Source organism: Mustela lutreola, chromosome 1 (genome assembly GCF_030435805.1).
Source record: "Mustela lutreola isolate mMusLut2 chromosome 1, mMusLut2.pri, whole genome shotgun sequence".
Lineage (NCBI taxonomy): Eukaryota > Metazoa > Chordata > Mammalia > Carnivora > Mustelidae > Mustela > Mustela lutreola.
The window spans coordinates 99,205,888-99,230,900 of record NC_081290.1 but is presented as its reverse complement, the minus strand read 5'-3'; the positions used below and the strand labels follow the sequence as shown (position 1 = coordinate 99,230,900).

The window sequence follows — 25,013 nt, the reverse complement described above, 5'->3', positions numbered from 1 at the left end:
AGGTGAGGAACCATTGAAAGTTCTCTCTGTTGGGTACTTGGGGGTATGAACTTTAGCACAGAGCAGAGACTGAAACAGAGCATCTGGAAACCTACCAGTGGCTCTTGCTTTGGAAAGTGGACTCCACTCCCTCCTCACCCTGACCCTCCACCCTCTCTCTCAACCTCTCTGACTTGTATGTATGCGTGCGCGTGCAAACACACACACACACACACACACACACACACACACACACACACTCCTATTCCCAAATTAGTTAGCTGGCTTATTTCCGAAGTGTGACTAAACTGAAACAGTCTTGCAGAGAGTGATTTTTCCTTTTCTTCTGCCTCTGGAAGAAACCAGAAGCCAGAAGAATTCAGAAGAAAAGGCAGCTGACTAAACATCAGGCTGGAGCTTGCTGGAGCTTGTTGTAAAACCTTAGTACCCTGGGAAAGCATGCAGGTTTCTTTGTATCCTATGTGTTTGAGATTCTCTACAATCTGCACGGTGTTAGAAACTTAACCGACTAAGCTGTTATCATCACAAAAACTAATCAGTAATGACTCTACGGAAGAATAAATTCTCGAGGCTCTTCTGGATCAGTTATCTTGAAAGAATTTCAAACTTACAGAAAAATTACAAGAATAGTACAAAGAACTCCTAGAAACATTTTACTCAGATTCACCAATTGTTAACATTTTGTCCCACTTCCCCTCGCACCCCAGGCCTCTGTCTCTTTGTCTCTTTCTCCCTTTAGAGTATTGGACACATGATTTCCCTTTACATCTGAACATTCTGTATGTATTTCTTAAGTACAGGGACATTCTCCAACGTAAGCCCGGTGCAGTTATCAGAATCACAAAATTTAACATTGATAATCATATAATTATCTAATCCACAGTTATAATCAAATATCATCAATTAACCCGAAAATGCCCTTCTGAGCTGTTTTTTCTCAGTCCAGGATCCAGCCTGGATTCAAGCATTGCACTTCAGGTTATGCCTTTTTTAGATTCCTGCAAACTGCAACAGTCCCTTAGCCTATCTTTGCCTTTCACAGCCCTGATATTTTTGAAAAGTACAGGCCAGTTATTTTGAGAATGCTCCTCAATTTTAGTTTATCTGACTTTCCTCATGATTTAAAAATGCAAGTTAAGCAGTTTTTGTCCGAAATGTCACAGAAGTGGTGCCGGGTCCCTCTCAGGAAATCCTATCAGGAGGCAGATGACGTTGGTTTGTTCTGTGATTAGTGATGCTGTCATTGATCATTTGCTTCAGATGGTGCCTGACATTTTCTCCACTGCAAAGTTACAGTTTTTCTCGTTTTAAGTAATTTTTAGAGACATTCTTTGAAACCACTCAGATACTCCTTTCTTCATCAAACTGTCACCCTCTTGTTTTGGTATCCACTAATGATTTTTCTAAAGCCACCATTCCTCCTAAAATCACTAATAGGCAATCTACTGTTTAAAAAAAAAAAAAAAAGGAAAAAATACCCACCAGCTTTCCTTTCCTCCCCCCACCCCCCAATATACATAACAGAACAAGGATTCATGGCTTCTTATTTTAGTCAGTGGGTTATAATTTTATTATTTATTTTGACATTCTAATTTCCCCAGATTTGACCTAGTCCACTCGAGCAGGCTTCTGTGTCCTTTGACTTGTTCCTATGATTCTTTGATAACTTCCTTCCTTTGGGGTAAAGCAAGATGTTCCAGGATCATCTTTGGACTTTTCCTGACTCATCACTGGAATTGGCCATTCCTCTAAGGAGTCTGGTTCCTTTTAGTAGAGAGTGGTATTTAGAAATCATCATCTGGGAATTCGATGTGCTCATTTGCTACAAGCTTGTCAGTGCTGCTAGTTCTGCTCAGCAGACAGAACTAGGAAATATATGTCTCAGTTTGGATTTTTATAGCCATCTACCTATATCTACATGAAAAATCGTTGCATTTACACCAAACCCACAATTATAATTCAATACCAAGGGTACATTCTAGTCTTTCCCTTTTACAGGGTTGTAACTCTTTCCCCATTATCTTCATTTTTTTTTTTCATTTGCTCAAGCCTAGAATACAGAAAAGGTTGTTTCTGAATTGCTAACTATACCACTGCAAAGTACCACTTACTTGCTACAACTTAATGTTCATTTACAATGTTTTTTTGGTAGAATTTATATATGTTAAACACACAAATCTAATGGACACAATTCAATGAATTTTGACAAATGCATACATCTTAGTTACCCACAACCCTTATAAGATATAGATGTTTTTTCAGTCATCCCAGCAAGTTCCTTCCCTCAGTCAATTGTCTCCCAAAAGTCAACCACTTTTCTGGTTTTAATTTTTACAGATTAGGTTTCTTGGCTGAGCTTTTAGCAAGTAATTTTTATATCTAGGGAGTTTTGTTTTTTAAGAAATTAAAAAATATTTTAAGTTCTTATAGATGGATGTTGACCTATGGCATATTATTTCCCAGATAAATTAATGTATATAATACATTCTTGAACCAAAATGAAATACAGACGCTTACCATGGCCCCTGCTGACCAGCTAAACTCTCCTGTGGCCCCAGTCCCTCTGGTTCACTGGACTTCAGCCACGCTGGACACCTTTCAGGTCTTCAACCATATTTTCTTTTCCATTCTAGCAACTGGGCCTTTGCTGTTCTCTGTTAGAATACATTTTTCTTATGCTTACCCTGTATGTTTTTTTTCTTATCATTCAAATCTCAGCAAAGCATTACCTACTCCTAGAGATTGTGCCTGAATCTTTTACCTAATGGTGCTCACAATTTTTCCTAGGTTCTTCTCTGTCGCTTCCCCTGTTTTATTTTCCATATATCTCTCATCACTCTCCTGAAGTGTTTATTTAGTCTTTGTTATTTCTTCAGCCCGTAGGATAATGCCTGGCAAATGTGTTTGTGTGTGTGGTGTTAGGGCGGGGGAGGGGTATGGGAGGAAAGGTTTCAGTAAGAATTGGACTAAGGAAAGATCTAATGATTTAGCTCGGTATTCTTTCTCATATACCCGAAGGACAAAATATTTTCCTCATTCAGATTGTTAATGAACATGTCAACATTGCTTTCTTTGTTTGCTGTTGCAAACACCTTCTTTCTTCCCTAATTTTTACTTTGCTTACTCTTCTAATGAGCAGATAGACAACAGCTTACAGTGATATAATCAAGTGTAAAAATATATGTTCTTTTATTTTTCTGAGCAGTTACTCAGAAAAGAATATTTCCACTTTGAAATGTTGGAAACATTAAACATCAACATGTTAATTTACATGGGCGTTTGTCTAGTTAGAGCCATTAAAAAAAAAATGCTGTCTCTTTTCAAAAGCAGGTTTTTAGTCTGGCCAAAGGTTGTTACACCTGGGAGATTACTCAGAGCTTTTCGTTTGCATGGAAATGAAATTGGAGTTTGTCGCTGGTGCAACATAAATAAGAAAGAATGTGTCATGAGGGACAAGAGCTGGGGATTCTGGAAGACACTCCTCTGCTCTGTGACAGGACACAGCTGTTCCCTTTCACAAGGACAATTAGAAACAAGTCCTTGAGTTTGGCTTTGCGCTTATCTACTTGTTGCTCAATGGCTTTCGGGTGGAAAGAGTGATAGCTCCTAATTGGACTTATTTTTGTTTATCTACGTTTCACAGATTTTTAATTATGGCACCAAAATAGTAAATGAGTCATACAAAAGATTGCAAGCAGTTTCCAGACATTCATTTCTTTGTTAACCTGAAAATTCCAAAAAGACCGTGACAACTATTTGATTGTTTTCTGGATGGAAGGTCATTTTAAGAAATGCAGTATAATCACATAGTGGTTATAATTATATGCAGTTGTAATCACACAGTTGACTTTTTGTATAGGAATAGAAACACAGGGGCTGTCAGAAGAGGTGACATGTATTTTGTTTGTGTGTTTGTTTCTAAGGAGCATAGCGGCCACTGATCACGAACCAACAGATGCCAGAAAATCCTTCCCTTGTTTTGATGAGCCCAACAAAAAGGCAACTTACACAATATCCATTATCCACCCCAAAGAATATCAGGCAGTTTCAAATATGCCAGTGGAGGTAAGCCCTTTATATATTTTTTTGTTCATGCAGATTGTCTATTTATAGTATCAGGTAAGTTATCTTCTTTTGCTATGAAAGAACCCACTGAATTCTAAAATTAAATGTGCTCTCACAGTTAATGTAGAGGCCTGAAAACGCACTTTGGCAATCTCCCTTCTTTGATTTCTAAAAATCTTTAACCTCGCATATCATAGGTCAAAAAGCCATGGTTGGGCTCCAAACAAGAATAAATATAGTAGACACTCCTCAGATGGGCTGTGCTTAACTGAATGAATCCCCTAGTTCTGACAGACTAATAACCAACTCAATGAATGAGAGGCTTTAAAATATTCCTGGACCTGGTCATTCTTCCTGCTTTTCATTTGAATATAAGCCCAGTGTTTAAGATAGAGCTACTGCAAAAACCTATTGGAGGACAGAATCCAAGTCCAGGACAACCCATGCCCATAGATTTTCTAGTAAACGAGTACTGCTCATGAAACGTTAACAAAAAATAGGGTCCAGCAATTTCTGTCTATATAATTGCTGTCATAAGGCTTTTTCTCCTATTACCCTCAATCACAGAATGAGTAATGCAGCCAACTGAAGTGTCTTTACCTAAAGATGAGGGTTATTGTACCTTATATCTATAATAAATGCACATATATTGACATGTAAAAAGGTTGGGCTCATCTTTAGATACAATGTCATCTACCTAATACCAGAAAAACACTTTGCCTAAGTTGTATCTCCCGTCTTTCTGATCTGCTGTCTGAAATGTCATCATTGACATTAATCCCTTTTAATGGTAAATATTCCTCCAAAAAGCAAGAACCAAATAAAGCAAACCAAAGCTTTGAGAGGGTTAAAAAGTAAATCATTGGCAGCTATCTGCACCTCCCAATGTGAATTCGTTTATCAGTTTGTTTTCTTCTGGTGTTGGTCACCCAACCCATTGAGTTTTGACTGGAGAAGAAAGAGGAGAGGATAAACTTCAAGTCTGACCCACTAATCTAGAAGACTGGGTCAGGGTAAAAGGCCCTTTGAATGTTCCATCTGGAAGGAGGAGGGCGGAGGGGAGGAGAGAGGATGCAAACCTTCCCAGCCTCTGCTTTAGACCTCCCAGATGACCTTTGCGTTTCGCAGAGTGTATTTCCTCCCCCATCACTCATTCCAGACAGTAGTCCTGGTAGAAGGAGAATATTCTAGGTCATTAGGAGATCAAAATTGACACTGCCAGTTCTTACTGTAGAGTAACTTTGCTGACGCTTGCACGCTTCTCTCCCAGCACTTGCCCTCACAGGCTTACTTGTCAAAGAGCACTGATTCTAGTCCAGCCTTCCTCACGTAATTCCCAAAGAAGGCTTCCCAGCTTCCCCCAGTGGGGACTTATTATGTGGCTGCAGGGCCCACGGAAGTATTGAAACAATAGTAGCAGGAGTTGGGCAAGTATCCATGGATAGAGTTGGACTGGTGATTGGCGGCAAGGAAGGCAGTGCTGGCATGGACAGCAAACTGGACAGGTGGAATCAGTAGTGACATCAAGGAATGAAATCCTTTTCTCTGTCCGTGGTAACCAAGGCGGTGACTTTAGTGATGATGATACCTTGGGTCTTTGATGGAGATCCCAGCGATGGAAAAGAGAACCCACCATCCTGCTATGGCTGGCACAGTGACTGCCCTCCCTTGCTCCCTGGGAGCATGAGCCTTTTCTTCATTGATGGAGCTGGTCTCCCCTCAAATTTTGGTCAGGATTATGGTCAGGATCATGTATTAATGCAGAAAGACAAACTCCTGCATCACAGTCAAAGTTCTGTACTTCCTTGGGAAACCTCATATAGCACACAGCCGAATCACTCTTTCACAGGACTAAAAATAAATGCCTTTTCCTTCGGTCTTTTTCTTTTATCACCATTCAGGAGTAAGAAGAAATGTTATCCCTAAGCTCTGACAGACAGACTGAAAAGCCAGATTTGGAGAAATAATTTGTTTGTTGAGTACGTGATTGATCTTTTGATCAACAAAAGGTGATCTTTTGTTTTCAATAGAAAGAAGAGTCGATGGACAATAGATGGACTAGAACAACTTTCAGGAAGTCCGTCCCTATGAGCACTTACCTGGTGTGCTTTGCTGTACATCAGTTTGACCGTGTTGAGAGACTGTCAAAGCGGGGAATACCTGTGAGTCCCATTATACTTTTTAAGATTTCCTACCTATGCATTTGTGGTTAATTGTCTGGTTTTTGAACAGTTTTTCTCCTCACATAACAGACGGGGAAAGCCCATTAGTTCTCGGGATCCGTGAGCCTGATGATAGATACGCTGAATAATCCAGAACACTGTAAGCCAAAAGGACATGTGTGAAAAGTAAACAAACATGACCAGCATAGGAATGACTAGTTTGAGATTATTTTGAAAAGAAAATTCACTATTAAAAACAAAGAAAGCTCCCAAGTACATCAGCACAAATATATTAAATTATTTGAGTGTGCCCAATTTAGTGAAGTGGTTGAGTATGTGTGTTTGGGTGGGTCATGGTTGGAGACCAGCGAGGCAAGAGGAGACTGTAGGAAGATGAGTACCCTTCAGAGTCTGTAATGCCATTCCTACATGTAATTCAAAATAAGACAACAACAAATTGTCAAAAAATATTTTTTAAAGTGTGAGAGATAAAAAAGCTTTTTAAAATCAAGATGACCAGGATGCCTGGGTGGCTCAGTTGGTTAAGTGTCTGCCTTCAACTCGGGTCCTGATCTCAGGGTCCTGGAATTGAGCCCCACATAGCAGGGAGTCTGCTTCTCCCTCTGCCCCTTCTCTTCCACTTGCTCCTCCACCCCACTTGTGCTCTCTGGCATGTGCACATGTGCTCTCTCTCTCTCTCTCTCAAAAAATAAATAAAATCTTGGAGCACCTGAGTGGCTTAGTGGGTTAGTGGCTCAGTGGGTTAAAGCCTCTGCCTTCAGCTCGGGTCATGATCCCAGGGTCCTGGGATCAAGTCCCGCATCGGGCTCTCTGCTCAGCAGGGATCCTGCTTCCTTCTCTCTCTCTGCCTGCCTCTCTGCCTACTTGTGACCTCTCTCTCTCTCTCTCTCTGTCAAATAAATAAAAAATCTTTAAAAAATTTTATAAATAAATAAATAAATGAAATCTTGAAAATACAATAAAATAAAATAAATTAAGATGACCAATTCAATAATTTTCTTTTGAAAATGCAAATACTTTTACCTAATTAGTCTTCTCATTTTGGAGTCTCCCATTTTGCTTCTGCCCTAAACACTTGCTCAATCTGTCTTTTGGTTAGTTCACCTCTGTGCAACATACTACATATATAAAACCTCATACTCTTAGCAATATAACTTTTTAAGGAAAAAACCATCATCATTCCTATTTTACAGATGAGAGAAGTGAAATTTAATATGTTTAAGTAATTTGCTCAAAATCACCCACGTGGCAAGTGGTGGAGACTCCAAATCTTTCCAAATATCGTGCCCTGCTATACCTTCTGAAATATGATATTCTAAAAATATGTTTACCTCTTTACCAATCACTGCAAGGAAGGGATGAAACTACCTCCCGCGGGAATTTACCTTAAGGTTAAGCAGTAGAAGTCAATTGTGATTGCCAGCATGCTGTCTATAGTGTGTCCAGATTGTAGCAAATGGGGGAATGTCCTGAGACCTTCTCAAAGGCACTGTGTATCAGTCATCCCTTACCACATGCGTTGCTTTGATGTGACCTTCAGTCATGGTAAAGAGCGCTGTTGGAGGCTAATAGATAATATTAGGTGTAAAACAGAAATGCCACTGGAAAAACGAAATGGTTTTTCTGTGCTGTGCACGTCACCGCTGGTGCTCTTCCCGTAGAGGGGAAAGCATTAGTCCAGCTTCTTTTCTCTTCTGTCTCACAGCAGTCATAGAATTTTTGACTGGAGGTGCTTTCTTCATCCCCTGCAGTTGAGTTGCACGAATGTCTTTCATTGTGTGCAATGTTTTCACACCAATTTTTAAACATGATGATTATGTTTGGGGCAAGTTTTTAAATTTTGGGTAGAAATGTCAAGGCAAAGCAAAAAGCTTAAACAATTCATTAATGATGACGTAATTTCCTAAATGAAGACCATGCAACCAAGCAATCAGCAAAATGTCAGGCTTCTTGGTATTATTTCCCACAGTGACAGTATGTTTGCATTTCCAGTGTGACTCTATCACCTGGTCCTCTGACCAAGGACACTTATCTGTAAGGTGGTAACACTGACTGGTTGAGTCATTAGAGCCTGGACCATCTAGTGATGGATTTTATATAGAGGATTTGGATGATATAATGGAAAATATAATTTGGCAGAAGATCCCGATGGCCTTGAAGTGGTAAATATTTCTTAAATATCAGAGCTGAGCATATAACATTTGGTCGTAAATTTGGTGACGTTTTCACCATCTGGGTGGGAAATGAATATTGTCATAATACATTGCTTTCTGGTCACCTATTTGGTAAGAGAGGAACAGAAAGCCATAATCTCCTTGGACACTTCCAAGAGACTCTGGGTCAGAAGAAAGCAGTGAAAGTGAGCATGGAGCTTAGCAAAGTGGGTGCTTTTCCTCCCACCCTGTCTACAGAAGACATGCAACCAGATTTTGCCCTCCTGCAAAACCTGGTAGGCTGTTTTCTACAAAAGGTGAACAGAACCTTGTAAGAAATCTTAAGACATCTAGTGTGAATGTCAGCTTGTGGTAAATTTCACCTCATTGGCATTTGAGAAGGTCCCCGCCTGGCTTTTCCTACCCACTCCCTCTAAATTGAAATCTAACAGCACGCAAGCACAAATGCCCCAGTGCAGTTTCCCACTCCAGAAAGAATTACCGGGAAACCAAACTACGTAAGTCTACCTAAATGTGACAGCGGCGGGAACGCAAACCAACTCTGCTGCGTTCTTAGAGCTGAACAGACAACTTCAGATCAACAGGTGTATGAGGAAACATAAAAGAGAAAACCCAAGACAAATAAACAGAAAAACACAGTGGGGGCAAATAGTAATAACTGGGGAAAGTAAAGAGAATCCCTCCCCCCCAAAAAAACCTGTAAAAAATGAAACTTTCTCACACATACAGTCTTCAATTATTGCTCTTGGAGATTCAGGAAGGTATGATCACCATAAAATAGAACAGAAAGCTGTGAGAAAACAATGAGAAATCAGTAGCCAGAGTTTAGATACATGATTTCCAAGGCATAACCTACCTGGCCCTGACCCTCAGGAACATGTTACCAATTATCAGTTGACCTGTACCTTGAGTTCTGCCCATTGCTTTATATTTTTATCAAGTCCGTGGAGATTTTGTTTAAAGTCCTAATGTGTCTTGTGGGTTTTTCATTTTTACATTGCACCTGTCATTCCTGTATATGGGGGTACATCAGATCTTCAGGTTACTGTAGCATCTTGACCCAAAGTCCCTGTGTTTCTATTTCAGTTAAAACAAACAAACAAACAAACTAGGTAGTTTTTGGGTAATACAATGCTTTTAGTAGAAATTTAATAAGCCCAAAGGCCATTCTTTTTTTTTTTTTTTTTTTTTTTTTAGAGATTTTACTTATTTATTTGAAAGAGAGAGAGAGCGAGAGCTTGCACAGTGGGGGAAAGGACAAGAGAGGGAGAGGAACAAGCAGACTCATCACCCAGTGGGGTGTCTATGTGGGGCTTGATCCCAGGACCCTGAGATCAAGGCCTGAGCCAGAATCAGACACTTACCCAAATGCGCCACTGAGGTACCCCCAAAGACCATTCTTATCCACTTTACTTCTGACAGTATTATTCTGGTACAGCAATCATTTGCTATTCATAATCAGATTATACAGTGTGATCAAGAATCAGTAGTACCCTGATTAAATTCTCTTGGAGGTGTTCGCCATTCTAGCAGTAATTCCTTTATATCAGCAAACAAGAATCCAGACCTACGTTCTTCTTGTTTACTGGAGACTGCATTGTTTTTATTAGTAGTTGAACCATTCCGTATTCTTAAAATATCCTTGTTCCTCATGAGAAAAAATCAGATCAGAGAACTGATCCCAAAATATTGTTAAGAAGAAAGGTAACTTAAAAAAAAGAAGAAGAAGAAAGGTAACTGAGTTTGGAAGGTAGCTCCAAAGACTTTTAACTCTGTATATTTCTTTTTTTTTTAAATATTATTTGCATTACATTTTGATTCAGTCCAAAAAAACCCAGAATAACTTGAAGGGTTACTCAAAGTAATTTAGCGACAACTGAGGCCAGCCCTTGATGGAAAGAGATTTTAAACTCTGTTGGTAAGAAAACTTCTGAGGCCTTTTTCAGGTTTAGTTGATTGTTTAAGGGTTTTAAAGTAAATAAAGTCTTTAGGTATTTATCCAAAGAAAATGAAAACACAAACTCAAAAAGATATATATGGTCCTATGTTCATTCCAGTATTATTGACAGCAGCCAAGATATGGAAACAACTTAAGTGTCCATTAATGGACAAATGGATAATTACACACACACATACACACACACAGAGGAATATTATTCTGTGATTAATGAATGAAATCTTGCCATTTGTGACAACATAAGTGCATCTTCAGTGCTAAGTGAAGTAAGTCAGAAAGAGAAAGACAAATACAGTGTGATTTCACTTACATGTGGAAGCTAAAAAACAAACAAAACAAAAATAAAAATAAACTGAAAAAATAAGCTCATAGATACAGAGAACATGTTGGTGGTTGCCAGAGGCAGGGGGGTGGAAGGTGGGTATAATGGGTGAAGGGGGTCAGAAGGTACAAACTCCCATTTATAAAATAAATAAGTTATGGGAATGAAAAAATAAAATAAATGAAATCACTGAATTCTATTTAGAAAAACAAAACTTAAAAAAAAACATGTTCAGTACAAAATGTGGAGATTATATGACTTTTTCACTTAAGTGAATTAACTCCTGAATTATCAACAAAATGCGCTGTATTATTTTTATAGGAGTCAAATTATGGGAAACAATGTCCTTGATAAAAATGTCATTAACCTGACAGGTTAGTTCAGAGTTTTCCACTGGGCTATATTGCATTCCATTTTCAAATCCAGAACAACATGGATTATGAATGTATGAATGTATTTTTAAATTTTAAAAATTATGGGTTAAATACACATACATTATTGAAAATTTGGACCAAAAAAGTGGATAGAAGGATGCCTGGGTGGCTCATTGGGTTAAGCCGCTGTCTTCGGCTCAGGTCATGATCTCAGGGTCCTGTAATCGAGTCCCGCATCGGGCTCTCTGCTCAGCAGGGAGCCTGCTTCCCTCTCTCTCTCTCTCTGCCTGCCTCTCTGTCTACTTGTGATCTCTGTCTGTCAAATGAACAAATAAAATCTTTAAAAAAAACAGTGGATAGAAAACAAGGAAAATCACCCATGTTACCGTGTATAAAATCATTTTAAGTTATTAGCTTTAAGAAGTACATTTGACCTATGACTTTAGTAACTTAGCCAGAATTTTTAGTTTTGCGCTAATCTACCAGGAATCAAATTAAAAACAAGTTACATGGTAAGGGCGATCCTGTTCCTGAGAAACAGTAAGTTCTAATTAGGTCTTGGGTTTCTTTGGGCATTTGACCTCTGTCTTTTGTAAAGAAGCATATGCAAAAAGTTACCTTTTTGGAGATTATTTCAACTCTAGTCTCTTCTTTCATGAATGAGGGAAGAAGTTGAGGGGGACTGCTCACTAAGGGAGTGCTAGTTTTACCCATTATTTAGGTTTATACTATAACCATATTGATTTGATTAACTCAGTAAGAGAGATTATAGTGTGCCTGCTTCCAGAAAGTTACAGGATCATTCCTGAATAGTTGCACTGGAATTACACATTTGAGTGAATCCTTCCTACTTGTCTGTACCTTCTTACTTCCTTCTGGCTAAGTCCATTATTTGTCTGGATTGGAAAGATTGGTTAAGGGCAGGAAACAGGTGTATGGTGTTTGTTTTAATAAGCTTTATATTTTAGAGAAGTTTTAGGAGTTTTTTTGCCAGGGATTTTCATTTATGCATTCCCTCACATGGAAATAGTCATTAGAAATAAGTTTCATTGTTTTATACTCAGATATGTTTTTAAATTTCTTATTTTGAGGTAGTTTTAGAATTAGGGATTGCAAAGATACAACAGAGTCCCTATGCCACTTTCACTCAGTTTATGCCACAGCTAACATCTCACAAAACCATTTATCATCCATTCATCAAAACTAAGAAATTAGGTTTGTGCAAAACTATGAACTAGACTATAGACTTTCTTTGAATTTCACCAGTTTTCCCACTAATTGCTTTTTTTGTTCCAGGGTCTAATAGATGATACCACATTGTGCTTAGTCATGATGTCTCCTTAATTTTGTCCAGTCTATGGCATTTTCTCAGTCCTTCCACATTTTTAATGATCTGAATACTTTTGAAGGTCAGATATTTTGTACAATGTCCCTCAAGTTGAGTTTATCTGATGTTTTCTCATGATTTGCGTGGGATTTCGGATTTGAAGGAAAAATAACACAGAGCTAAGGTACCCTTTTCATTAGATCACGTCAGGGGGTAGGTGCTATGAACACAACTTAGTACTGGCAAGGCTAATTTTGATCACTTGGTTAAGGTGATGTCTGCTAGGCTTCTGTAGTATACATTACTATTTTTTTTTTCTGTATTCTATCTCTTATAAGTGATCACTAAGTACAGCCCATTCCCAAGAGGAAAGGGATTAAGCCCCACTTCCTGAAGGAACGACTATCAGAAAATTTATGGAGATATATTTTAGCCTTAGTAATGAATAAATATTTACAGGGCGAGATAACTAAAGGTTATATACCTATCGTATTTCTCCTTAAACTTTGACCACTAATTTTCTTATTCATCAGTGGATCTTGCCCACCTCCATTCTTGTTACATTCTAATGACAATTTTCTACTGCCCCAGAGCTATTTTTGATGTAGGTTTACCTTATTATTTAAAAGGACATTTTTGCTATGGTTTTGTGAAGCTTTCAGAATGACTTTAATCTTAATATGTTTTTATGAGCTTTTTAAAAAGAATTCATTTCTCTATTGGAAGGGCTATTCTAATTTCATGGCTCTTAATCTTCCCCAAAAGAATGTATTCATTTCAGGAAGCCATAGAGGATCGATAATGATTCGTATTCTTGATTTAAATTTGCAAAAGTGTAAATATAATATGAATTAAAAGTACTATAAAAGTCTATGAGGTAAGTTAGACGTTTTAAAATTTGGTTTTTGTCCTAAAAAAAAATTATACTGCACTAATGATTATCATAAAGCCTCAAACAACTTCAGTTTTGACTCAAATGAAAAGTAAGCTTCTCACAAACCCTTAGGGGAACCCAGGTGAAGGTGCTAGGTTGTTTCTCAAACAGCACCTCCCAGCAGCTGAGTTCCAAAGCCAGAGTTCTGGCCACTTTTGAACCTGCAAAGCCAAGGCAGAAAAATAGTCCTCAGTCCCCCACCCCTGGAGCCACGGTTTTGCATATTTATGATGATTTTTCTGTGGGGAATGGGCAAGCTCAAACTTAGGAAGAATAGACCACATTGCTGGGATCAGGCAGCCTCAAACAAAACTTGAAAAACCCTCGGTGTACCACTCCTGCTTTCTGTCAAGTATCCCTCCGCCACAACGCTGCCCGCCGCCGGAAGAACATGCGGAGGAATACAGGCTTCGCGATTCAACACACGGGTGGCATATCTAAGTACCACCAGCCCTGTACCTGTAGGGCGCGTTTCTGGTCTTATAAACGAAGTGGAATTATTTTCTATTGCTCAGCCTGGCTACGCAGGCAGTGGTAACGAAACAACCAGTCAGATTATTTTGGTAGCCTTTTTGAACCCTGGCCGTGTGCACGGGGAGGAGGTTAAGGCCGGATGGGAACCGAAGATGCTAAGATACCTGTGGTTCAGTTGCCATGTGCAACAGGTGGTCACTGCTGTCCAGTGTCACCCAAGTGGGTTTTCGGGTCTTTGCTGGTCATATCATCTCTTACAATGCCAAAGATCTCTCCCTGTGTTTAGAGGCCCTGTGGAGATCCTGGGCCTTATATAGTGGTGTCCCTACCTGGAGCAGTTCAGGTAAGACTATAAAACCTCAAGAGGTGAACAGGTGTTAAACCTGCGAAATGATCGACGGCGGAAAGGCAGGCCGTTGCCAATTGGTCAAGTATATTTAATAGGTAAAATATAAATAATAGAGATGGTGCTATGAATTATGCTGGGACAAGAGATGTACACAGATAAGCAATAGACATATTCCTTGTCCATTCCTGGGCAAACCTGGATGGAGCAGTCCACAAGGACAGTAGGACGTGGAGCGGGGGCACAGCTGACCTATCGCGCTCTCAGGCGGCTGTGGGAACCCTGCAGGCATTGGCTTGGCTTCTGACCAGGGCGGTGGTGATAGTGGTGGCTGGCAGTCTGTTCAGGCCGATGCCTCTCTGTTCATAGGGACTTTCTGTGTTCAGGGCCTTCACCTCTGACCCTGATGCGTCCTTCCACAGTCTTGACTCCTTAGCCTCACTACCTTTCTCCTGGTGCAGGTAATTCTAGCATAGTTTTTTGAGGGAGAGATGGGCCTCCCTCTGTTCTCTTTCCAGTCTATTGTTACAGCATAAATTCTGCAGGTTGCTTTTTTTCTTGGCCCTCTGCTTTTAAATCCCAAAGCACTTCTAACCAGTCTTTGGCAAATCTAAAGGTTTTGGCTTTCAAATTTATTGTGTGGGCAGGAAAAGCCTATTTTGGCAGTCAAACACTTTTACTTTTTTCCCCCTGGTATCGTCCTAATGTCCCTACTGGTAATGGGGTTATCACTCACCTATAAGGAAGGGCAGACAAAGAAAATTACAGAAATTAATCATTCAATATCTTATCAGCAGTGATACCAGTGTTCTCAATGGGATGCATAAAACTCTTAACATGTCAAGCCCTACTTTATGCACTAGCTTATTTAATGCTCTTTGTCACTCCGTGAGCCAGGGGCTGAGGTGAATTCGAATTTGCAGCCAGGGAAAGGCAGTTTTCACTCTTAGAGGAGGGAGAGGAGACAGGATGATACAGTAAAAACCCAACTTTGGACTGAAGACTACTATCAGTTTTGCCTTAGTCTTCATGTTTCTCATGTACACAATGAGGAAGTTTATTTTTAAAACGCTTCAAGCTCTAAAATATGAAATAGAGGTATACAGTTCTTACCTAAAACTGGATGGCTAGGGGCACCTTGTGGCTCAGTTGGACAGTAGGCAGAGAGGCAGGCAGAGTAACAGGTAGAAGCAGGCTCCCTGCTGAGCAGAGAGCCTGATGCAGGGCTCAATCCCAGGACCCTGAGATCATGACCTGAGCTCAAGGCAGAGGCTTAACCCACTGAGCCATCCAGGCATCCCAACTATTGCATATTCTTGAGTACCCACAGCAGCATCTGGGGCAACACCTTACAATCAGAGAGTCATTATTTACAAAAATAGGCATATTCTTGTAGTGAGATGATGATAAAAAGATGATTAAAAAACTACTATTTGTTCAGGTCAAACAAGACTGCCAAATTAGTGTGCTCTGAACATATAAAAAGCTTTTTATTTTCAGAACTCTTTGGACTTTCTAATTGTGGAAACTAGAATAGTGGAACTTAACAGTGAGGCAAAAAATTATATCGTATTACTGTGAATATGCCAGATTTGTAGAATTGATGTGTAGAGTAAGACTTTGCACAGAATGCGTTTATCACATTACCTGAAAATTTTAAATGCTCAGTAGGACTAATGATTAATCATAATGATGACACATAAAGGAAGTGACCACAACCAGTCAGGTTCCTACTTTTCGTGGACAGAAATTCCATCTCTCAAATTCCTGAAATTGCTTGAGTGAAAGGGACAATATGAAGAACTGTGGAAGTCTTCTTTACAGGCAGTTCCCATATGATAATAGAAAAGTAACAACAATAATGATGATGATAAAGTATATAGATATATCACACCTCCCAAAGGAATAATCAGCTGAGTATATACATTGGAAAGTGTAGACCTGAGATCTGACACCAGCTCCATAGATTCTGTATTATAAGATATGACTAGTAGTATCCAACAGTGGTATATCTAGGTAATTTGATTTACTTAGGAAACATATTATCTCTAAAAACCAAATATAGGTTTTTGAAGGCTTACAAACTTGATACTTCTATATAGGATTATAAAGCTTAAATGTAAACTTCGTATTTGACCTTTAACAGAACCCTTGAATAATAAAGGATGTATGTCTCTTTTAGAAGGCAGGAAGAAGAAAGAGTGTATGTGCATATCTCTCTCCTCACTCCATGCTGTTTCAATATTGCCAGTCATAGGCTTTAAAAAGTCATCTTATATGTTTATAAAAAATAAAAAATTAAAAAAAAATAAAACCCAAAATAAAAAAAAATAAACACATACCTGCAAATTAAAAAAAAAAAATGTCATCTTAGTGCAACAAGCTTGTAAACTCGAAAAATGACAATTATTACAAAGTGATGACAATTCAGGGGTAGTTTCCTAAGCTTTGTCATGGACAAAGGCACTGTGGCTTAGCCGATGATGAAATCTAGCTAACTTTACTAAAGCCCATAGAAAGGAGAGGAAGATGCGGATGGACCATCCGCTGAAGATGAGGTCAGAGAGTAGGAAACACGTAGCAGAGGAGGAGTGCTGGCAGCTGCAGAGGATGCTTAAATCACCAAATCTGAACATCAAAGTTGATCTGCTATTAAATGGATGCCACGTAAAGGATTTTGAAGCTTCAGAGAGTGCACGGTATTAAGCATGTTGGTAGAGTCTTTAGAGTAAGAATGTTTGTTACATATGGCAGATAGGACACACACTAGATAAACTTCTTCTGATTATGTTACAAGATTAATGACTGAATTTATATATTCTTGAGTGCATAGCTCAGTGAATCAGAGCAATAGTCAGAAAATATGATTGATGACCCTTCAAAATAAAGGTCACAGATCACAGGTGATCTTCAGACTGGCCAGACTGTAAAGACAGAACATACTTTCATGCTGGCGTTTCTCAGAAACAAAAGAGGAAGGGGCTACTTTCATTCTGATTGAATTTACATTAACATCAATCCAACCACAGAAATATGGAGAGTGAGAAAAACCAGATTATGTTGTCTCAGAAGCATTCTGTGTGAAGGGAGCCAATCCACTAGCATGGGAAAGAAGATTCGGCACAAAGAACAGAGCCTTTCTCCTTCCAGATGTTCATCTGGGGTTCCTACTCTTACCTCTTCCTTCTCTTCACTCACAGCAGTGAATCTAGGGACTCATTGTTATTACTTCTTCCTCTTTCTCCTTCTTTCTCAACCCTTTGATTCTCCAAACATTATGTGTGGCACAAAAGTAAGTAAGTGGATAACAGTGGAGTAGGTCAAAAGGAACTGACCTGCCTCAAGTTTCTCAATGGTAGAGAACAGATGTGATAGAAATTCCAAGGGGATTTTTACATTCTAATTCACAGATAAAAGTTTCTGAGAATCTCAGTGTGTGTTGCGGCTGTCCTGGTTGAACACAATGGTCTTGATTTCATAGGGGGCAATTACCTTTGCTCCATACAGTGGCCACAAACTGGATCCTTAGTTTCACTCAGCTTCTTGGAAAATTCAAGTCACTGTTCATAAGGAGAATGAGAATAGTGAGAGAATGTATCACCTATCCCGGTAACTGAAAAAACCAAAACCAAACCCAAACCCAAGACAAAGCTCAAAGACTGTTGGGATGGTAGTTGAGTGAGTTGTGTTGCTTTTGGAGATGAAGATGAACACATCTTTACTTTTGCAATTAAAGAAAGAATGTCAGCTACCCAGTGGATGTGGGAACAGTGAACTAGCTCTGGTAATTTCAGGGATGCTCTTTCAGTAGTTGGCCTTTAAATTCTTGGATCTTTCTGCTGTTTTTCACATCTAAGAAAAGATGGTTCAAGATGTGTGCCTTAGAGAACACCAAAACTAGCAATGCTTTTGAAATAATACAGGAAGAAAGTAGGCATAATTTCTTTCCTCTTTTCCTTTTTTAAATGATGAGTTATGTGTCTCAGGTAGATGGGCTTGTGTTTACCAAATAAGAATATTTTGCTTTACTTGAGGGTTTTGAATCAGGTCTTAAGTTCAACAAGTATGCTTCCTTTGAATTCCTCATAAACTTTTTTTTTAGGATTTTATTACTTTGAGAGACAGAGAGAGTGATCGAGAGCATGAATGGGGGGAAAGGGAGAAGCAGGCTCTATCCCAGGATCCTGGGATCATGACCTGAGCCCAAAGAAGATGCCTAACTGACTGAGTCACCCAGGTGCCCTCTCACAAATTTTTTGTTTTTTAAAGACTTCTTTTTCAACCATTGTGTTGTATTGATTTACTTGTCTATTCTTTTGCTAACATTGCATTGTCTTGATTAGTGTAGCTTTATAGTAAGTCTTTAAGTCAGGTAGTATCAGTCCTCCAACTTTGTTTTTTTCCTTCAATATCATGTTGGCTATGCTGGGTCATATATGCTGAAACCAGGGGACAAAAAGTCTATACTTTATAAATCATGTCATAGGGACACAAAATAATATCTTAGAGACTTAGAGGATTGATGGCTCCCTCTCAGATAATTTTAAATTACTGTATTTTAGACTCTGAAAGTAAAATAGTTAAAATATCAAAAGGGTAATTTGGTAGTAATGGATAGATGAGTACAGTGGGAAAAATATACCAAAGAACTCTTTAGATGAGAAAAATCATATGATTCATTTCTTCAAAGATAAATAACACAGATACATAGATAGATAGATATTGATAGAAAGATGGGTAGACACATAGATATGAAGAATATATGTTCTAAATGGAAAAAAGTAATAACATTTTAAAAATAAATTGGAAACAACCATTGTATCTTACATTATTTCTAGTTATTGAAATCGCTCAAAGAGTTATACAGTATTGCTTTCCACATGAGTCTCAGAGATGTGAAATCATTTGTCCAAAACTCGGATTCAAATAAGTCCTTACCTGACTCCAAAGCTTACCTTCTTTCCATTATATCATAGTTTCTGTGTTTTATCAAATAAAAGTTTTCACTAAATTTTTGTGTTTTGTTTAATAGCTCACTATATACGTCCAGCCACAGCAAAAGCACACAGCTGAGTATGCTGCACATGTAACTAAAATTGTGTTTGATTATTTTGAAGAATACTTTGCTATGCATTATGCTCTTCCTAAATTAGGTGAGACTCATTTTTTATTTTCTTATATTTAATATGCCTTTGTTTTTACTTAAGTCAAATCATTTCAAGTTTTCTCATTCTTAGTTAATAGTCACCCCTTAGTCTCTTTATTATATGCCAAAATATGTGTCTATTTACTAGATGCTGAAAGATGCACTTTGGATTCCTCCAAGAATAATGTCCATATTTACTTTAGTCGTACCTGATAAATGCATAGAATTTTACTTGCAAATAAAGACTAAAGTAATGTGCAAAACTGCAGGTGTCGATAATAATGGAGCCCGAAATAGCAACCTAGATTCCTTGATTTCAAAATCATGACCCTTTGTATAGCTTGCATTGCCTCCCTACCATCAATGAGTTGATAACTGGTAAGGATAAATGATGCTATAGGAGCCCCATGTGCTTCTAGTCTTTCCACTGTACAAGATTAATTCTAGATTCTCCAGCAGTTAAAATGAAACACTGATACTCCTTCCACAAATATTTTTTTCCTAAGTGGGGGGAGCATGTTTTCCTTTTAAAATAAAATTTGGGCTATAATCAAAATGGTGTAGATATGATACTGCTACCCAAAGTAGAAGTGCTTTATTAGTAATTTTGAGTGGTATTAACAAAAACTTTAAATGAACCACCAATATAGATATTTGTAGGGATAAAATGAAGATGGCAAGGAAGAAATCAACCCAAAATTGATTTCTTTATTTCTGTTTATGCCTCTACTTTAATCAACTATCAATGCGAAGTGACTGGGAATGCCAGATTCTCTATGTGGAGGTAGCTATGGCTCTGGGCCACTTTGCAGATGCTCCATTTTTCTCTTCAATGGCATCAGCTCCCAAATATTAGAGAAAGAGATGGGAAGAGAAGCAACTGTTCATCGTCAGAATAATATTTAATAAAATGTAAAGCACATTAATTTAAAAGTCTCTTTTCTCTTTATCTTACTTGAACCACCCAGGATAAAGTAGGCAGTGGAACTCTCACAAATTTATTTCTCTGTTCCCCTTTTCTATTTCCCCCATACACCTTCTTCTTTATACTTTTAAATGCATTTTCAATCCTTACTGAGTTGACTCTGTCTTAGACTTTCTGTACAGTTGACTTCTGCATTTATTACACTCCCCACTTAGTAAATACAATGGAGTTAATTATAATGTCAATACTCACTAGAGAAATGAGGTCACAAAGAAGTCCATGCTTTCAAGGATTAGGTAAAAATTACACTCCATAATATTATAGAAAATAATGGCCCTTGCAGGGAATACTTCTCCGCCTTTTAAGTGGGATTCTTGTGACAAAATAACCGAAACTAAGAATGAAAATAACTCAGAAAGGAAACCACTGCTGTAATCTTGACTTTTGTTTAAGATCTATCCACTTTTTTGTTCTTTTATAAAAAGCTTTAAGAATCTTTATGGTAACCAGAAAGGACCTTTGCTTGTCTATTAGATAAAAATTTAATTTATTTTTATTTACATGCCTCATTTAAACTATAAGTAATAATATGGGGTGCCTAAGGGGCTCAGTTGGTTATGCATCTGATTCATGATCTCAGCTTGGGCCTTGGTATCAGGCTTGTGAGTTCCAGCCCTGCACTGAGCTCCACACTGGGCGTAAAGCCTACTTTCAAAAAATTATGTATAATAATAAAGAAATTACATTTTTATCATAGTTCATTAGCTGAAGAATCTGTATTTTGTCCACTAATCAAACTCAACATTTTATGTTTGGGACTTAACACAGAACTGACAGGCACTGCCTCTTCCTGTCCGATGTTTTATCAAAGATTATAGGCCCAAGCAAAAATAAAGAATAGAAATTCCTGGTAGTATTCAATATTTTAGGTCTGGAAGAGAGTTTAGAAAGAACATACTCTATTTCATGTTGATCCAACTTATTTAATGCATGCAAATGGGTGGTAACCAGTAGAGAATTGGGTTGATCTCAAATTGTACAGAAATAGAGGAAAAGTGAATTTTATATTCTTTAATATTCTGCATCCTTGGATAGAAATATATTTCTGTGCACTGGGAAACTGTGTGCCTCTAAGTCTTCATTTGAAAACGTCACTTCCTTATTCCTCACAGCTTATCCTCAAAAACAGATGCTTTCTGTTACCTAAGTAAAACTCTTAAAAAAAAAAAAAACAGCCAATAAAAAAGAAGTACAGAGAGAAACAAAAGACGTAAAATTATAGAGAACTGAAAAGAGTATTGCCATTAGTATCCTTTGAAAACTAAAAGACACATTGATATCTGGGGCTAACAAGAAAAGTTCCATGGAAAGTCTGAGTGCATGAAGGCTGAAAAGTTCATACAAATAGATGATTGTTTTTTACTCTAAGAAATTATTTTTAGCCTTTTAAAAAAGCATTTGTGCACAGAACTTAATTTAGTAAGAAATGTTATAAACAAATTCAAAGAAGTATTTCTCACAGAATTGTTTCTTTCTCCATAGATAAAATCGCTATTCCAGATTTTGGCACTGGGGCCATGGAGAACTGGGGTCTCATCACTTACAGAGAAACAAACCTGCTTTATGACCCCCAGGAATCAGCCTCATCAAACCAGCAGAGGGTGGCCAGTGTGGTTGCCCATGAACTTGTGCATCAGGTATAGAATCTTCGTATCAAATTAGCTTGTTTAATTTTAAAAGTGGCTTACGACCGTAGGAATGATTGAGATTAATAATAACTTAGCAAATAAAAAATAGCCAATCAGAAAATCTTGCCTGTCTTCTTAGTGCTAGCAAATATCTTACCATGAAAACCTTTTAAGACACATTGAAACCTTTTAAGACACATTGTTTTGCCTTTAGTAAATACACACTGGACTTCAGTTTGACTTTAAATAGGCCCAGTAATAATACCTAAATAAAGGCAATAAACTAAGGAGAATTTAAGATCATTTAAAAATGGGGAGAAATAGAAAAAAAAAAGGCAAGCAGGGAACAAATGGTAATTAAGTATAATGCCTGCCACTTCTCTATCCAGTGACATTTACATGGAAAAATAAACGTATTGCAATTTTCTAGGCCTCTCTACCACAAGCATAATAATTTAACTGTCTCTTTATTGCTTATAATTTCAGTGGTTTGGAAATACTGTGACCATGGAATGGTGGGAAGACTTGTGGCTAAATGAAGGATTTGCTTCCTTCTTTGAGTTCCTCGGAGTAAACCAAGTAGAAAAAGAATGGCAAATGGTGAGCTCGAAACACATAAGCTCTCAATGTCTAATGGCCTAATGCAAAGCGACTGAAACCTTTACACCATAACAGTGTTCCTGGGTCAGGGGCCTGGTGCAGTGGTGAACTGGGAATTTCCTTGTGAGTACAGAGTGGAGTCAGTTCGTTCCACTGAACTATACCTTGCTGAGGGCCAATGCTCAGGCCTTGGAAGGCAACTGACCACCCCAATCTGAGGATGTCCTGGACAGAGTCTCTCAATAACATGTGTCAAAGCAGGAAAACAAAATAGTGAGCTCAGACAACACAGCTCTGTATTTAAGTTCTGCAGTGTTAATCCTTTGAAAAATCGAAGTCTAATTTTGCAAAGTACTTACCTTACAAAGGTTGTTGGAATAGTGTGATAAAGAGAGAAGAGCATAAACTGAGTGTTATAGGGGACGTGACCTTGAGCAAGTGACATATCCTGAGTCAGTTCTCTCCTCTATGAAAGAAGAACATTGTTCTCTATCCTGTAAGCTTAAAAGCTCCAAAAAATACGTGTAATTACTGTATCATCCTACCTTGTGTCCCCGAGGGGACTGGAACAAAGACATCTATGAACCCTAAAGATTTTTTTTTTTTTTTTTTTTGCTGAAAAGCTTAATCTGTTTTTTCGATATTTAGATGGTGTAAGTGCTCTTATCTGTTTGTATATGTGGAAGTAGAAGTGTGTTGCTGTGTAAAAGTAGGAATTACAGGACTCGTAATGTAGAGACTACTGCCCTCCACTGGAAAAAACAAAAACACACCCTTATATGCCTAAAACCCCCTTGGCCCCTTCCTATAACCTACTTTAAAAAGTAAGAAACTTAATTTACAATGATTCCTGCTTAAAACTTTAATCTACATCAGGATTTGTCAACCATGGAAATTTTGACATTTTGTGCCAGATAATTTGAGAGTGGTTTACAATTGTGGGGGTTGTCCTGTGCATTTTAGGAAATTAAGGTTTATTCTTGGCCCATATATGCTAGATGCAAGCAACTCTCCCTCCCCAGTTGTAAAACCAAAAATGTGTCCAGGTATTTCCAGCTGACTCTTGGGGGAAAACTTTTCCCTCGCTGAGAATCACTCATATATGTTGAAAATTGTTGATTTTGTAACTTGTTGAAATTAAACTGTATAAATGAAATATTATATTGTTCCTTATTTTCTATAAAGTAACTTGAGGCCCTTCTTATTGCAAGATATTATAAGAAATTATAACATTTTAATATTGTTGTATTATATATAAGATATTTACCATTTTAATATTCTAATTCAGTATTTCAAAACACCAATTAAATTTCAGAAGAATTTAGTATGAAGTTCTTTTTTTAAAGATTTATGTATTTATTTGAGAGAGAGAGAGAAAGAGAGCGAGCAGTGGGGAGGGGCAAGGGAGAAGGAGAGAGAGAGAATATCTTCTTGAGCACAGAGCCCAACAAAGGGCTTGATTCCACGACCCTGAGACCATGACCATAGCTGAAATCAAGAGTCAGATGCTTAACTGACTGAGCCACCCAGGCACCCCAAGTATGCAGTTCTTAAATTAAATTTAATCACATCGTCCTTCCCAATCATTCTTCCATCCATTCGTCCATCCAACCATTTCTTCATACATTTATTAAGTCTTCTGTGTTCAGTGAACACTACAGAGGATCCCAAACAGAAGAAAACATATTTCTTGCCTTCAAGGAGTTCCCAGTTAAGGTTCTGGTGGGTGGAGGGGAAGAGATAAATACAGACAGATTGTGGGAAAGCCTGATAAGTACCACAACAGTGGAGTCTCATTTCATGGTGAAAAAGCTGATGCCCAGAAAGGGAATAAAACTTTCCAGTCTCAAATAGACAATTGGTAACACAACCAAAACCATTGTCAGATTTCCTGACACTGAGAACTGAATTCTTTCTACTTAACTTAAGCCTCTTAGGTTTAACAAAATTTAAAATCCAAGTGAAAATTACCTTGACTGGTGATCATCACTTGAAAATAGTGCCTTGCCTATTATAAATGGAAATTGCAAAATTGGAAAATGTAAATATAGCTCACTCTTCTTTGGGGAATGTTTTTAATTAAGTAAGACCATAAATCTTGATTTTTTTAAATAGTGATTTAACAGAATGAGATTTCAGAATCTAATTGATTAAAAATCAAAATAATAATAGCAGCTAATGTGTTAGGTTTCACTCTGCCAGTTACTATGCCAAATGCATAGCATGCATTATCATTGAATTCTCTAACAATTCTAAAAAGCATAAGCCACTATCGTCCCTCTTTGATGGGTTAGAGACCTTAAACTTACATACCTAGAAAATGAAAAAATTGAGCTATAAACCATGAAAGTCTGACTATAGGGCTAGACCTCTCAACCATTTATTTTGCTGAGAAAACATAGCATTGGGATGAGAAGACGATTATTAGAACTAAAGTAAGAATTAATATTTTCTTTGATTAAGTATGACTCACCCAAATTCTAATAATTGGTTGACAA

General features: G+C 38.0%; 1 protein-coding gene across 2 annotated transcripts in view; it reads left to right on the top strand.

The window, feature by feature from the left end:
- Positions 1-25,013, top strand: part of ENPEP (glutamyl aminopeptidase) — an 87,414-nt gene that overhangs the window by 8,770 nt on the left and 53,631 nt on the right. For both annotated transcript variants that reach the window (XM_059170939.1, XM_059170949.1), the window contains exons 2-6: positions 3,924-4,065; positions 6,096-6,227; positions 19,189-19,309; positions 21,770-21,924; positions 22,402-22,515. In XM_059170939.1, coding sequence (XP_059026922.1) covers positions 3,924-4,065; positions 6,096-6,227; positions 19,189-19,309; positions 21,770-21,924; positions 22,402-22,515 — 664 coding nt within the window. The remainder of the gene's footprint in view (positions 1-3,923; positions 4,066-6,095; positions 6,228-19,188; positions 19,310-21,769; positions 21,925-22,401; positions 22,516-25,013) is intronic.